At 47.7% G+C, this 16171-nt stretch overlaps 1 protein-coding gene across 3 annotated transcripts; it reads right to left on the reverse strand.

The window, feature by feature from the left end:
- Nucleotides 1-1079: 1079 nt before the first annotated feature.
- Nucleotides 1080-14979, reverse strand: RGR (retinal G protein coupled receptor). Of its 3 annotated transcripts, none has more exons than XM_074924392.1 (7): nucleotides 14761-14972; nucleotides 11668-11832; nucleotides 10830-10955; nucleotides 4640-4793; nucleotides 3971-4088; nucleotides 2437-2550; nucleotides 1082-1508 (listed from the first exon to the last, which is right to left on the reverse strand). In XM_074924392.1, the coding sequence occupies exons 1-7, from the start codon at nucleotides 14837-14839 to the stop codon at nucleotides 1365-1367; spliced, it is 900 nt and encodes a 299-aa protein (XP_074780493.1). In that variant the 5' UTR covers nucleotides 14840-14972; the 3' UTR covers nucleotides 1082-1364. The 3 variants fall into 3 exon arrangements, with proteins under 3 accessions (XP_074780494.1, XP_074780493.1, XP_074780491.1); XM_074924390.1 differs by having other exon boundaries at nucleotides 1083-1508; nucleotides 10830-10951; nucleotides 11676-11832; nucleotides 14761-14967; XM_074924393.1 differs by lacking the exon at nucleotides 2437-2550 and having other exon boundaries at nucleotides 1080-1508; nucleotides 10830-10951; nucleotides 11676-11832; nucleotides 14761-14979.
- Nucleotides 14980-16171: the final 1192 nt, after the last annotated feature.

Genomic DNA, 16171 nt, shown 5'->3' on the forward strand with positions numbered 1-16171 from the left:
CAAAGCACTTCTCTGAATGGGATCCTGCTGGTTAACTTGTGACCCAGTGACGTCTGTTCCCTACCTCCAGCCGCGAGGGGAACACCCCTCCTACCCAGTGGTTACCTTCCATCTACCCTACTGGAACCCGCAACAACTGTTTTCCCTTCCAATGTGTTGGAAAGCATCACAGGGGCAGATCAGCTTTTTCTTTGGTTAGCTTCAAAAGCTCTTTTGCTGTCAATGCTTGGAGATGAACCAGGAGGATCCCTGTAAGGATCAATCAGCTCCGGCTTTTTGTATGCACAGTCTCTCCTACGCTGTGTGTCACACACGTATTTTTTTTGCAAATGGGTCATTCTGAGACACGTCTTGTAGTAACAGGCAACATCAACTGACAGTTTTTCATTCTGCAGGCAACATGAGCAAACACAAACTTTTAAAAAACGGACATTTCTAATAGTTTAAATGCTACGTGAATTCTGATAATTAGGGAACAAGTCGCTTTTTAACTGCTCAGACTCTTTAGTCACAATGGATTCAGTGATTGTTCTCATTCATGTGGAGCAGAGTGGAATTGAATGGCAGATGTGAAGTTAATTTTTATTCTTATGACATCTTTAGAACAGAATCTGACCTACATCTCCCTTCAGTTTTTGCTCAGTGTTCGATAAAAAGATTAATGTTTCTATGATGGGCTGTGAGCTTGTTGGTTGTTCCGGTAAGCAGCAGCTGCAAAATCTGACGCAGTTCAGTGTGAGACAAAGCTGAATGTCACACTCCAATTCATCTGAACAGGAGTCAAGATAATATTCCTTACTGGGATAAAACGCTCACTAAAATGTTTTTAGGGAATTAGGACAGCAGATTCGTGGTGGAAATTTGGGAACTCCCATTCTGGGCGCATTGAAAACGCCTTGTTCAGATGAACAAGCTATTTATACAGCCATGTGGTGTAATGCTGGATACTCCTTTAATCTTTCAGTAATCCAAACATTACCATATGGACAAACTGCACAAATTGATTTGAGGAGACGTCGCTGGATAAATGGATACCCTGCTTCAGTTAATTTGCTGAGCTTTTATGTTAAGGTATCAAGGAAAAAAAAAAATGCTTTCCAGCACATAGTTTATTTGCAGTGACATATAAAATGAGACTGATGACAACCAACACAGGTTTAAGGCAGCTTGTCTGACAAGCAGCTCGTGATGGTTTGGGCAGTTTCTGGGGTGTTCTTTCAGTACTTCTTTGCTTGTAGCCAATGCGTGGCCTTTCCAATGTGGAACCACCTTTGCACGCACATACTGGAGAACGCAGAGAGTTTCCTCCAGCGTTTTCCTGCCAGTGATGTGCCTCCATTAATTCCGCTTGATGCTGTAATGGCTTATTTAGTTTTGTTATCAACCTCTGCTTTCTCAGCCTTCTGCCCTGTGAGGAACTGCCATATTCCTCCTCTGTAGTTCTCATTCCCCAGGGCATATACAAAAGCATCCACTGTTGGCACAGTCTTGGCAATAACGGCTGGAATCTGTCGTGAGACACAATATTTATTAGTAGGAAAATGCACCAAGGAGCCAATGGGCTGATTTCAGCCCAGGCTCAGTTTTCCTTTACCCAATGCCTGTCCCCAGTGGCAGTAGCTTGCTATCCACACAGAGATGAGAGGTAAAAGCAATCTGGTCAGTTGGAGGCCCTAGCTCAGGAAATTGTAGTCTCCCGGGGAAAGAATTTAGGGCAGCATTGCCTGAAATGGGTGTATTTGAGCTGAGAGTGAATACAGACACTTGGGAGGAGTGAGGGCTGTGCTGTGCATGCGCTCTGACGGATAAATGGGTGCTATTGCTAACACATTGTATCTGGGATATTGAATCCCTAAGCACAGTAATGCATTCCGTGACCTGAGACTGGGCTGAAATTTGGGGATTGAATAAAAGTTGAAAGGTTTGGTGTGATATTACTGAGTCCCAGAGGCAGTCCCAGAGCCAAGACACATGGAAAAAAGTGAAGAAAGGAGGCAGCATAACCTTAAGTGTGATCAATTGCAGCTTCCCCGAGGAAAGAGGAGTATTGAAAAAAATCAATGAGACAAACAGTGACTTCAAAAATGAAAATTTTGAGCTGGTACTTGACTCTGGGAAGGATGCAAAAAGCTCCTACAAACCATGAAAAAATACAAGCTACAGACCCCTAACTGACTGCTGAAGAAAAAAACCCTCTGACTTCCTAGATTGTTTCTTGATCAGAGCAGTAATATAATGCCTGTTCTCTCGCCGTGCTTGGCTGGTTTGCCTTAGAAGTGGTAGATGAACAGAATGCTTTGAGGAAAAAAAATCCACTTGTCATACATGTTATAATGAGTAAACCCATTTGCGGGTGAATTGGGACTGTTCCATAGGCATGGAGAGAGGACAGCAAGGAGATGTCACGGCTCGAGCCCCTCGGGGGCACAGACATACCATGCGGTATTTTGGTGAAATGAACATCACGTTTTCAACTGCTGCGTAGAAGCATAAAAGGCAATAGGGACCCCAGCAAACGACCAGCGTCTTCAAGGGTAAACCAGTATTAAACTGAAAAATAAGAGCAATAAATTCTGTGTTTGACAAGGGCGGGCTGCAGCAGGCAGACGGGACAGGTTGGGCGCAGTGGGAGGGGGGGGTCAGCCGGCAGGATCTGCTCTGTCCCCGCTGCCCTGCTCCCGTGGCCGAGGGGGTGAGCACAGCCCCCCCCGAGAGCTCCAGGGCTACCAGAGCCGGGTGGGAAGTGGCAGTTGCTCCCTGGCAGAGGTGACAAACCCCCCCTGTCAGAACAGTTCAATGGGGGGTGCTGGGTGAGGGACCATGGCCAGTAATTGCTGCTGAGGGGGGGGAGGGAAATGCATAAATTTAAAAACAGATAAAAAGGAACAACATTTTGGTGACTTCTTAGAGGGTCTTGCAGACAAATGAACTGTGTGAAGCCCCTGCTATGGCAGCGCAGCAGGCGGGCGCGGTGGCATCTGTGCTGTAGTAGCAGGATCCCTCCGCCCTTCATGTTAGAGCCTTATCCATGGTGTTCATGGCCAGGTGTTCCCAAGTACCTTATAGATGTATTAACGAATAGAGAAGTGATAACTACATCCTTACATTTTCTGCATCATAGCTAGTCTGGGCAGCTACAGAATATTGTAAGAAAGAAACCACATGCTATGGCATAAACCCACCGGAGGAAAAAAAAGGTAATAGATTTACAATGACAAACACTGAGGTTTGTTCAAGAAATATGTAGAGGGCACATGTATTTATTCCAGACAGCTACAAACCAGCCTGCCCGACTGTCTCTTTGCTGGGCTGACATCCCCTTGAGGAATGTCTGTCTTTACTGAGTTCAGGGCCGGGCTGTGCCCGCAGTGCACAGTGCCCCGGACTGTCCCGCCCGCACCTCAGGGAGCATCTCATACAATCACCACATTACACTCCCATAAACCTGCCACGCCAGAGCAATTCCTTTGTTTCCAGCTCGTAAAGATTTCTGAATTTGCTCAGCCAAGTGTGAACACGATGTGTACAGGACGGCCCTTGTCTCCCCCACGGGGTGTGCCTGTTCCCTTCCAGTGCCGTGGTTCTGGCTTCGCCGGCGATGAGCTGAGAGCCTGCACGGCAGCAGCGAACTCCGACCCTGTCTGCACGCTGGGGGTTTGCTTTGTGACTGGAACTGGCCCAGTGTTGGTGGAGGGGGATCCTCGGGGTCGCTAGTCTGACCCCTGAGCGCTAGGTCGGGGCATATGTGGTTGTCTGGCCAACCTTGACATCTCCAAGGATGGAATTCCCACGAACTTTCTGGGTGTCCCCACCCTGTGTGGCACTTCCCTCCTGCTCGGGTTGGGGAGGTGGCACAGGAGGGGGTGAGCCAAAGCCTCTGTGAAAGAAATGGGCTTTCTGAGGACTTTGTCTCTATTGGATGCAGCCCTATTCTGGCAAGGCAGTTGTAGGGATTGAGAAGCTTTCTTACCTTATAGTGCCCGCTTTTCTTGAACTTCTGGTGTATGGACTGATAGGCCATCAGCATGATGAAGCCCGGGATCATGAAATTGAAAATGGACAGAGCAAAAAGGAATGTGATATAGTTTCTGGAAAGGGTGAGGGAGGAAAAAAAAAAGAGTTTGTTAATTCCTCTCTAGGGTATCTCTGTAAACTTGCTGTAAATAGTCATTAACCTGTATTTTTAACATTGTCAGAAGGAGTTTTGCCAGCATGCTTTAGGTGCCGTGTCTGCTGAAGGCCTGTGAGGCTGTGCCGTGCTGTGGTACGTGGGATGGACAGTGCTGCAGGAAATCACAACAGGCATTTTGTTTCCGAACCCAAGCATCCCTGCTCAGACATCTGTGCCGGGCTCCATACAAACTAAACCATTCTGAAAGAGTTTCAGGTCCTCAGCCCAGAAAGATGCAGCTCACAGAAGAGTGAGGGAGGAGCAGAAAGCGGAGCACCAGCCTCTCTCATGGGGGAAGCTGACTTCAGCCGCCGTGGAGCCGAGGCAGCCTGGGCCGCGTGTCCCTCACCCCGGCTGCCGGGCAGCGGATCTGCCCAGCGGGGACGGGGACAGCTGTGGGTGCGCTGCCGAAGCCACCCCAGGGCGCAGCAGCCTCCACCCCCTCCCTTGGGGGCTGCCCCCCCTCACCTGTCCCCTTTGCTGTAGTCCAGGGTGCAGCAGGTCCGCAGGGGTTCGTAGTCGTATTCCCCCCAGCCCAGCAAGGGCATCACAGCCCAGAAGGCAGCGAACAGCCACGCGAACACCACCATGGAGACGGCCGTGCTCCACTGCAGCTTGCTCCCTGCGGGAGAGAGAGGGGCTCTCCGTGCCCGGGCAAAGCCAGCCAGGAAAGCTGTCGGGCTCCGCGGGCCAGAGCCCAGTGCCCTGGGCAGAAACGAGCACTTTGTGTTCTGTAGCCTGAAAGCCGACCTGACCCTGGGGTCATCAGCCTTGCAGAGCATCTGAAGGAAGCTTTCAGACTTTGGGAAACAGCAAATTGTACTTCTCTTTTGTGTGCTTTGCTTGAACGCTGAACTGCTGCTCAGGCTGGTCCCACGCTGGAGACACCGCTGCTGTTATCACATCGAGTTCTGGTGCTTTGGGAAGGTTTAACGGCTCAGATGAGGCAGCGAGCAGCAGGGACGGAGCAGTGCGGTCAGTCTGAAGACCCAGGGCCCCGCGGCAGCGTGTGGGTCGGATCAGAGATGTGACTCTGCACACGCTCCCCAGCCCCAGCTTATTCCCGTCCACACACAGATATTAAATACACCCTGTTCTAAACTTGCTATACACAGCCTGGCAACAGATCTTGTTCTAAACATACTGCTGGCCAAATTATTTTGCCCTTAAGATTATTGCTTAGTCTGCAACAGGAAATGTGAAGTTCAGCATTAGTACCTTTTTTTCCCTGATTTTATAATAAAAATGATCACTTGTGCTTATCTCATCCAGTTCCACAAAATACCATAGGAGTAGGTCAATGAAGGAAATGAAAGACTGGAACTTTCAGAAGGCAGAGGGAGTATTCCTTCGTGGAGAAAGCAGGCAGGCTTCCCACTGCTGCAGGACATCGTGTTAGCCTCGCTGCTCGCGTGTAAGAAGCCCACTATAATTTTGTTACCGAGGCCAACACTGAAATCATGCCCACGCTGAGCAGCCCGTGACGCCAGCAAGGAACACGGTGACTTTTCCAACCGCTCCTTTCTAATCAAATCTCCCATTAGGGAGAAGTAATGATGTAATTTTCACTGAGGTTGGGGAAAATAAAAATAATCTTTTCATCTGCCTTTAACAGCAGCATCGTGAGAGCAGGCCAGGAAGATTCAGGCCAGTTCCGACCCTTCTCAGAAGGGTGAAGGATTGGAGGAGAAATGCATGAGGCGAGGCCCTGCCGTAGGCAGCAGCTCCGGGTGGGACTGCAGACTCCACAGTCTCTGCTGTGTGTGGTACTGCTCTTGTATATTTGAAGTAGGCTAGTAAAGTAGGTGTGGGTTTTGTGTGTTTTTTTTTTTTTTTTTTTTTTTTTTTTCCCCAATTCTCCTTTCCATCCCACTGGGAGGGGAGAGGAGTGAGTGAGCGGCTGCCCGGTGCTTAGTTGCCAGCTGGGGTTAAACCACGACAGATGTCAAAAGCTTAAATTTTAGGAAGTGCTAGATAGAGCATGGAGCCTTAATCCTTTTGATTATGCTGCCCTGTTTTCAGTGACATGATCATAAACTATTTCTCCATCTTTAGTCTGTGGGGACATTTATGCATTTTGAGTTTTTGAAGATTTATAAATTGGTCAAACATTTGGCTGATTCTCACAGAAAGAGGAAAAACCACATCTCCAACGCAGTGGCTACTTTTCAGCAAGATTTCAGGCTGGTGTTTAAAAGGAATTTGCCAAACAAAAGGTCAACAGGATTTTCTAGGGTGGAGGGAAAAAAAGTACCTTTTCCTCATTCTTGCAAATGGTTAAGTTATAATAACTGATACTCCAAAACAATATGGCTTGTACCAGGCTTCATGGCTTGCATCACTTAAAATCGGCAAAGTTTCTCGAAGACAAAAATATCTGAAAATCTTATAAGGGAAAATATATATCAGGCATAAGTAAAATAGGTGTTGGTACCTAATTCATCTGCAGCAAAAAGCCCCAGTCACTAGTGCTCACAAGTATTCATTTTCTGTAGGAATAAGAAGACTGTGCTGTGTAATAGATTCTTTTGTGCATATAGTTAGAAAAAGCTCTTTCAAATATCCTAATACAGGGGGTTTTTTTTACTCCATTTTTTTGTTGTGGTTCTCCACGATCATAAATAAAGCTGTCTTGGCCATTACGTCCCGCCTCAGGTCTGTATAAACCCTGGCATTTTGTCAGGGGGAACGGATGCAGGTGGAAGAGGAGCTGAGGGAGTGTGCAGGGTGGCTGCAGTGACTGTGACAGGGGGTGAGGACTCGCCCCTCATTTGACGGAGCTGACAGCTGCAATTGGAGCACGTGGCAGTGGCTAATCTTTGAGTATTGATGTAACAGCCTGGATTTCCTTGCATGGTAAGGATTAGATAAAACTGACTGCAATTCTGCTTCTTGAAATTGAATGCTGCTGTGAAATCCCTGCTGATTTTGTTCATCTTTTCTTTCGTAATACTGAGAAAAGCACTGACATGAATCGCTTCAGATTTTCCTTTTCCCCCTATTTCTTAGATGCGAGTGTAAAATGCTCTAGATTTGTTTCTTTCCTATTAAAACTGTCATGGCCATGGTTAGGGAAGGGAAAAAGCTGATCAGGATCCTTTCCCCATCCACCATCCGCTGGTGGCAGCGTGGTACCTTCTCCCCAAACTGCGCTGTGCCTTAGATACAGATGCTCTCAGCAGGGTCTCCTGGTGCGGGTCGCTGCCCCCGGCTGCCCGCCTGGCCCCAGCTCGGGTGAGACCTTCCTCCCTCCAGACACAGTGCAGGATGTTTTCCTCATCTGAACGGCTAGGGAGGGAGAGCTAACAACGTCTGCCTTGACCGTAAAATGTCACCTCTGTCTCGAATGCTTGGCTACTGATAGACCACCTCCTCAGTTTGCCCTTTCCTCCTTCACCACCAGGCACAAACATAAAACTGCTTCTTTTTTAATCCTTTCCCCCCTAATGATCAAATTCTGAAAGGCAATAATCTGTTTTCCCATCTTGCTGGTGGCTGACATTCCAACCCCTCGGACTCCCCTGTCTTTTCTCCTCTTATTGCATACTTCTGCACTACAGATTTCTGTACTTCTCTCCTCCTTGCTGGGAACGTGGCATCTCATAGGCCCCAAAGCCACGTTTGGGGGACGAAGAGAGTTGCCCAGCATGGTTGCCTGGGAGGAAGAAAGCAAGAGCGGGGAGATTAAAGTGCCTTGAGACTCTAATTTCTCTGTCACGTGTGGTGGTCATACTATTTTCTTCCATGTGCCAATTGACATGTTTTCTGATGTCTTGTTATCAACACGTTTTAAAGGCCAGCACTTGGTCACAGGGTTGTATTGGCTTTCAAATTTAAAAACTTGGTTAGTGTTCGGGATGTTGGTAAGCATATTTGTGTTAACAGCATCCAGAATGGCTGAAAAGTCCCATCTTTTTCTCATCGTTGTAGTAATCTCTCACATTCTCACCAGCTCTTCCTGAGAGAAATATGGATAGTGGGTGATCAAGTGTCAAGCCGAGGAATGCAACAGCAAAGGTTTTCTTGAGAAACTGTTAGGACATAATGAAACCATTGTGGATGATGTAACTGAGCCTGGAAGGAGTGCCAGTTCCCAGGAAATGAAGATAAAGGGTTGGTAGCTTTGATTTTCAGGCAGAGGTATTTTGTACCTTCTGTACAGGCACGCAGCTTGCAGCAGTGTCAACAGGAATTTAATGTGTGGATTGAGAACACGGTCTGGTCTGTGGGCTTGGTGTATCAGGGCTATGGAACATGACTTCATCTTCCTCACAATCAGCACGGGAAGGATGAAGCTAAAAGTGGCTGGTTTTACTGGAATAGCCACAGAGCATGAGCTTTTAAAATCTTCTGGGTTTCTGTTTTTGATTTGTTGTTCAAAATGTTCAGTAATAGCAATGTTTGGCCATCAGTAAGTAACATTGGAGCAAAGTAAAGAAGCCTGTGCCCTTAGGGTCTCTCTGCTTGTGCTCTTGGTGTAGTATGCTCTTGACTGGAGAAGTGCATGACACAAAAGCATTAAAGTCAATGTTGCAGGGAGTGAAACGTCTTTCCAAAGACACGCTTATTTTCAGGCTATCTCTCGCTTGTAAAATACAGATGCTTCTCTTCTAGCTCCAAACACATTTCACAATCCGAAGGGTGTTAGTATGGATTTAGCTTACAGCCTGCATTATTTGGGGCCTTTGTCTGGACATGAAAAGAAATAATTTCCTTGCCTGAGCTGAATTCTTGACAAAACTTGCAGAACAAAAGGTTGGCATCATCAGAGTGAACACGCTGGCTGCGTGCTCGGGGTGTGTTTAGCACTTGCTGCTTTAATCCCGTGGAGGCCGTGCCAGGCTGTGGATGCTAACGGTGCAGGGGACTGAAACGCTGCTGCTCAGCAGGTTCTTCCCCAGCCAGATTTACACTTTCATTTAGAAAATATTTTGTGAGGTGGTCTGAGCAACCTGTGCTTTAGCACAAGAAAAGGAGGGCTGTGTTTGTCTATCAACATTGCCACAGGGACACAGTTTTTTGGGGAATGGCGCGGTCACGTGAGGTGCTCGGGACAACTCAGTCCTCTGGAAAGAGCCTGGTTCTGTCGGGGAGCGTGGAAACTGCAGATCTGCTTGGGGCGACCTCCCCCATTCCTTCCAGGTGACAGCTCCCACACGACTGCCAGCTGGCCAGGTAGTGTCACTAGGGCGTTGGTAGCATTAGGGCGTGCCAGGGTGTCCTTTAGAGTGAGTTTGTGTTTCAGATCGTGTGCCTTTACCTTTTCCTAATGAGGGTCATGAGTTTGTACACCCTGTGTTTGACACTCGGCCCTTTCCTAATAACTTGTGAAGACACTGGCTACCCAGAAGTGAACTGGAGAAGGAAGAGGGGACTGAGAGGTGCTAAGATGCTGCTTGGGGAGAGGTGAGGCCCCGTTAAAGGACTCGCACGGCCGTCAGCACGAGTCTATCTCAGACAAGAGCGAACATCATCCCTGTGCCCCATATTCACAAGACGGCGGGTTTTGCCATTTCCAGTACTCGCAAGGCTGGTCGTTCGTTTTACAGCAGATGGTAATGCCCCTTGCTCTGCTTTCTGTCTTCTGTCCACTGGCTGGAGCACGGCTGGACTCCCAGCACAAACCCCAACATCTCTGCAGAGGCTAAATCCAACCCAGCACCCTAATTCAACAGAAATTTCCACTCATGTTACACGAATGCACAAATCCCGTGCCACCAAAGCTTGGGAGGAAGTTCTGTGGTAAAAGACAGAGCTTATCTATCTCTATAAATCCATGTATTTGTCAATCCCATCAATCTCTATTTCTCACCTAAATCAAAAATATTCTTTCGTAAGTCCACAAAAAAAGGCAAATTTATTTTCCTGTGTTGATCTCCCTGCTTAATATTAGATTTCCATTAAACCCAGCTGTGTCAGATCTAGCTAAAAAGTAAATTGCAAGGAAAAACAAAAAAATGGTCTTCACTAAGACAAGAAAAAATAACATATTCCTCCTCTTATCAGTACTTAAAAATAGCTCTTCTGCTTTTACTGAAAATTGCAGATAACTTATTCCTTCCTTGGGAACAACTGTACCAAGTTCCAGTCTCCATAAGGGGGGTGGAACGTAGCACAAACCCCACGGGCAGCTCTTGCACCCCGAAGTGCCCGTGTGTGGCCAGCGGGGATGCTGAGCTCTGTCTCCTGACCGTGCCTCTGCAGAAGAGCTTTGCCGTGGGCTCTCTTCACCTGCTGTCTCTGCAGAGGCAGCTCTCCAGCTGCACCAGCTTCGCCTGTCATTAGTAAACCCTGCCTGAGCGTGAGGATCTGTTTGGTACGCAGCAGGGTGTTGGATGGACGCCCACGGTGCACAGATTTTTCTTCAGTACGAGTCGGATTTTGTTTGGGACACTGAAGCTGACTTATGAGGAAGGTGAAAGCATGGCAAGAGGGACACAACTTGGGTATGGTCTGACAGAGAAGGTGTCATCTGGAGGTGGTTGGTTAGTGCCCCTGTAGGGCAGGAGGTCCTTGCAGAGACTGTATTTGCTCTATCTCTGGTGTGTACGATAAATAAACTTACATGTAAGATATGCAGATCATAAATATGTGCATGTAAGCAAGCTGCCTTATATCAGGATCTGGGCAAAGCTGCTCGGAAAATTGTGACGCTTACTTGTACAGTAGTGATGGTACCGGTCCCAGGCGACTGCGGCGCTGGAGCTAATGCTGGCTAACGCTGTCAGGAAGCCCTGGAAGCCATGAATTTGGCAGCCGTCAGAACCGTAGGGCCAGTATCTGTCAACAAACAAGGAATGTGTGAAGAAAACAGTAGAAAAAGGTGAAGACGCGTTTGGAAATTGCATTAACGGAGAGGGTGAAATGGTAGCCTGTGTCTGTGCTTTCTGAGCCTGGGGAACATTGTGAAGGATGTTCCTGTGGTTGCCTTTAGGTATTTGCCAGCATTCTGGTTTGAAATGCATTTCCATTGTCTATTAAAGGTATTTCCAGGGTTTAAAAAAATGCTGCTTAGGTGGAATTACATGTGAATGGAATTGGAATTGACATGTGAAAACATGGAAAATAGAATGTATCATAACTGATGCGAACTCCCTGCTAACAGATCTGCATATCCATCTCACACAAACTTCTTAAATAAGTGCTTTAATGGAAAGGTTAATAAAAAACCCAGAAAGACTTGCAGATAAATTTGGTGTAAATCTAGAGGTTGAGTCAAATGTACTACTATTTCAATATTCGAGTAGCTTCTACTATAGCTGTCTGGTTAAGTGTGTTCTGTAATCAGTCTTACAGTCTGTCAGTGATTATATGCAGGAAAGTCAGATTTTTTACTTGCCTGGTAGAACTATAGAGAGTTTCCTGTTTCAGATCGGAAGAATGGGAAGGTTGGTTAGGCGGTATATGCTAGAGAGAGAGTATCTAATAAATCTGACCTCTTAGAAGTTAAGCTGTTAATTTTCATGGGGTTCTTGTGAGCATCCTTCAGGAAAAGAAGCCATACCTGAGGAAGCTGGAGAAGGCAGCGATGAAGGCATTGATGCAGATCCCGCAGTCGGCCAGCGCGATGCTGAGGACCAGCAGATTGCCGGGTGTCCGCAGGGCTTTGATTTTTCGGAAGGAAATAATTGTCAAGCCATTCAGACAGAAACCAAGCAGGGCTGAAATAGAGAATTGTTTGGTGTGATTCAGCTGGAAATGGAAAATATCTACAATGGTACTTGCTCTTTTCGTTAAGGAGAGAACGATAATTGCTGTGGGAACTCGTGCGCAGGGATTACACCTGCAGCGGTCACAGTCCGCACAGCAAGGCACAAAGGCTTTCGGGAGAGAAGTCACAGGTGACAGCTGAAGCCAGTGCGTCAACCTGCATCGGGATGCAGAGCAGAGACGGTTTAATCTTATTTGTGATTCTGCCTTTTGTTTTAACAGAGAAACCTGATTCCAGGCTCCATGCAGGGACGCGTGGGTCAGAGCGGGGAGAGGCCGAGGAGGCAGTTTCAGAGGGGCTGGCAGCACGTGCTGCTGGGGCACACATCCCCAGGCCTGTTTTGGTAGAGAAAGGGGTTGTGTTCGGCATCAACTGTAACATTCTCGTGTGTTTAAGCAGCGAAATCCCTCAGCTGTGTTTCAGTCAGCTTGCCTCCCCCTGGGCTTCTAAGGTTAACCTAGGCAATGCTTGAATCACACCAGCTTGATCTTATTACTGACCTTCATCAGGAGACCGTCCACAGAGAGGAATAATCTAATTGTAAAAAGCAGTCACTGATAGATTTAAAAAAATAAGTTAATGTTGGTCCTTGGAGAGGAGCATCCAAGCTATCCCAGCTATTCATGCAGCAGAGCTGTGCCACCCTGAAACCCAACCTTCACTGGTTTAAACTCGAGCTTTGTCCTTTAATGTCCTTTTCAAGATGACCTGAATTATTTTAGTGCTGATGAGGCTCTGACTCAACATCCCATCTCTAAGTCTCCGTTAGATGAGAGGCAGTATGTCTATTTCTTTGTGTTCTTCTTGGAAAGAGAAATGACGTAGTGCAGAAAAAAAAATCCATTTTCCCTAATTCTCTAAAGTAGTGTAGTTACTTATGCTGATTGTCTTAATTCTGCAGTTATGTATGATGGATGGTTTTGTCTAGTCAGAAATCCTGCTCCTACCTTAATTGCATTAATGGCTGATGGCATAACCATAGTAACGGCTGAAGCACGTCTTTCATTACACAACATATAACAAAATATTTCCAGGAGAAATCTTTGGAGCCATTTGAGATCTGCTGCTCTTATTTCCTCCCTGCCAGCTCCCCTCCCACCCGCAGGGTAAAACTGCTGCCAACTCTTCCAAACGCAGTGAAGCCTTTAGGAGAGGTATGTCGTGACCATACTTAGAGCTGAGCTGAAGAGTTATTACTGTATCAACTTTTTTGCACCTTTCCCATGTTTTTGGAAGCTCCAAGCTTCTCCCCACTCTGCTTTCTTGAAGGCCAGCATGAGTATACAAATGGAGAACTTGCTAAATTAAACCAAAATAGCTTTGAGTTTTCAATTTTAGAACAGCAAATGTGTCCAGTTAAAGTGAATACAAGGTTTTCCTCTTCCCCAGAACTTTTTTGCAAACTGCACTTAGAAGTTGCAAAAGAAGAGGAGATCTTCATTGCCTTTCTCTCAGAGCCTCTGAGAAAGAGAATTAATCTTTAAGTAATTAGTTTGATCTTCTAAGTCAGATGACAAAGTGTTATTGCTGATCCGCTGGGCACATTCTGCCTAAAACCATGTGGACAATCCTTGCGTTTAGTAGAACAGGAATGTGTTAGACCACATCTAGTTTTCAGTGAAGGTTGCCAGCAGGTACTTTGCTTGGACTTCACGACGGCAGGTCCCCAGCAGACTGCGCCCCGGCCCGGGGGGGCAGGCGAGGGCCAGCAGGTGCCACGGCAGCCGCTCCCCAGCAGGACCCTGGTAGCACCCGCCGGTGCCCCCGTCTCGCTGCTTCCCGCCTCTCGGAGTGAAGCACAAAGTCATGCCAGGACCCGCCAGACCCCGCAAATGGCTTAATGGGCGTTGGCCAGACTGAACTCCGAACTCTCTGTTTAGGCCGCAGCTTGCCCATGGGCCAGAGTAGAAGGTTTTTCTTCTCTCCGTCTCTTCCAGGGAGGAGCTGACACAGCTCTTGCAGCCTCGATCTGTAGGCAGATAGGACGCTGCCTTCCAGCGGAGCTTGCCTGCAGGGAGAGGGCGAGCATCCTCCTTTGGCCCGTGCTTCACGTTCACAGGGTGAGCTGATGAGCTTTTATCCCATTCTGATGGTGCCTACAACTTCTCCCCCCACTGTTGGTCCCCACGACCCCTGCATCCCCAGCCGAGCAGTACTGAGCGGGGATGGGGCCGGGGCTCAGAAGAGGCACCAGTGACGGACACTGAAATAATCCCAGTTACCAGCCCGTCCCTCCCTGCCTGCCAGGTAGATGCACATCCAGTTTTGTTGCAGTCTCTCAGTGCAGTGGCACATGCCTTAAGGAAAGCTCACATGGGCTAAATTCAATCTCCTACCTCAAATTTTGCTTCTTAAGACTATGAGAGCATTTGAATCTCAGGCAGAACATCTCTCTTGCTTTTACCCAGCAGCCATTAACGGCAGCACCCAATGCAACCCGAGCGCGTGCTGACAGTTCCCAGGCTGTTGTGGACCTATCGTCTTTGATTGTGAGAGAGCCATCACAGCCCACAAAACAAGCAGCCCGAGTTTATTGAGAGATTATCAGTTGTTTCAACATCCTTCCCCCGAGGAAGACAAAATTGCCTTTAAAGTCCACAACAACCCGAATCACATCGCAAAGTCCTGATAAGAAAGCGAAGCAGCAAGTGCTTCCCCGCCACGTGCGGCTCCGCAGGGAGAGCAGATCTGACCCGCAACCAGCCGGCAGCTCGCCCCGATTTACTCACCAGGAGTGCTGGTGAAGTAGCCCAGTCACCACCACAGGTGGATCAGGGTACCACAAACGCTGCCGTTTGCTTCAGTTTTCCTTCCCCCTCCCACCAGGAATAGTAGGGACAAAAATCTTACTGCTGCTGAAGTCCCACACCAGGCTTACCTTCCACCAGCAGGGCAGTGCCGATGGCAAACACCTCTAATTCAGTGAAGCCGTCAGGGAGAGGGTGTGCAGTGACCATGCTTGTGATAAAAATGCCAACAGATTTAACCTCTGCCCTCTGCTAGAGCCGTAGGGCTGTCTTTTCCCCGGATCCCTCTTCTCCCACCAGCCCAAGGCTTCTTAAAGGAGCAGCTCACGTGCAGACACATGCTCGTTATTATATAAAAGCTTTGGGGTTTTTGCTCCCACCATTACAATCCCCGCAAGAATGTTATTAATGACGGGACTAGCACCAACCCGCCCTCCCCCGTCCCCTGCAAATCGTATTTAGGCACCAGCAGAATGAAAGCATTCATTGCAATTACAACAAGTTCTTTATAGAGAGACAAGATTAATTCTGTCCACTTAATTCTGCAACACTGGAAAAGAATTAAAGGTTGTGGAATGAAGGAAACATGTAATATCTAATTGGGGAGTGACCTGAAAAACAAAGGGGCACTCACTGGGTTGGTGATTAGGGGAAAAGTTTGAAATGAGAATTTCTGGAGGGTCTTCCCTGCACCCTTTTTTAGGAACTAGCCAGTGTGTTTTGCTGGCAATGACTGTTCTGTACAGTAACGTGTCTCCTTCTCATGACCGAGGCTTAACTTGAGGTGCACACTGTCACAGCCTGATGGAAGGCAAACACAAATTACTGATTCGGGGCCCAGGCACACAAGGACGTGCCGGAGCTGCCCCGTGGTGAGCGCTCACAGGAGTGACTTTACTGTCCTTTTGGCGATGTTTGGGGCCTTGGGTCGAGTGGCTCTGGAGTGTGCGCAACGGGCATGGGCTCAGCCTCCAGATCCTCACCTGCCGACTGACTTCCCACCACGCGCAAACCACGTGATGGGTCCGAGGTGTGTATGAGCCCTGGTCATTTCCCAGCAGGGTCAACCATTCTCCTATCTTGTACTACCGGTTGATGAACTAACTCCTTGGGAATTTGAATGCCTGGGTCCTGCAGACAGCAGCCTTCAGAGTCCAAGTGACACTGAGGGTACTTTTTTAGCTTTACAACTATTATTTATGTAATTTTTCAAAGCTTGTCCATTAAAAGTGAGCAACTTGGCCACACTTCCCAATCTTTAACCTACACTTAGAGTAGCAATAGCTTTGATAACTACTAGATAAGGCTGTTTTCTTCTAACAGTGCTTTATTCCACCCTTTCTAGTGCATTTGTTTCCTTATTCTTCACTTCTCATTCCTTACTACTTTTCCACAAAGGACACCTACTCATTGCCTTCGCAGCAAAGTGCCGCTAGCGTGATAGTCGCTCCTTTGACACATAAATTTCTACCTCCTCATAATCCTACCGCAAAACAGGGGCAGAAGGGGAGATGAAGCACAAGGCACAGTGGCTTCGCTCGG

The sequence above is a fragment of the Athene noctua genome, chromosome 21, assembly GCF_965140245.1.
Source record: "Athene noctua chromosome 21, bAthNoc1.hap1.1, whole genome shotgun sequence".
Classification (NCBI taxonomy): Eukaryota; Metazoa; Chordata; class Aves; order Strigiformes; family Strigidae; genus Athene; species Athene noctua.

What these genes read in the sequence shown, in the direction of transcription:
- RGR (XM_074924392.1), bottom strand. Translation starts at nt 14,839, where the DNA reads ATGGTCACTGCACACCCTCTCCCTGACGGCTTCACTGAATTAGAGGTG. An exon ending in GTACCATCACTACTGTACAA is followed by an intron (nt 4,794 to 10,829) that starts GTAAGCGTCACA and finishes TCTCTCCCGCAG; the next exon opens with GGAGCAAGCTGCAGTGGAGC. An exon ending in GACTACAGCAAAGGGGACAG is followed by an intron (nt 4,089 to 4,639) that starts GTGAGGGGGGGC and finishes CACCCTTTCCAG; the next exon opens with AAACTATATCACATTCCTTT.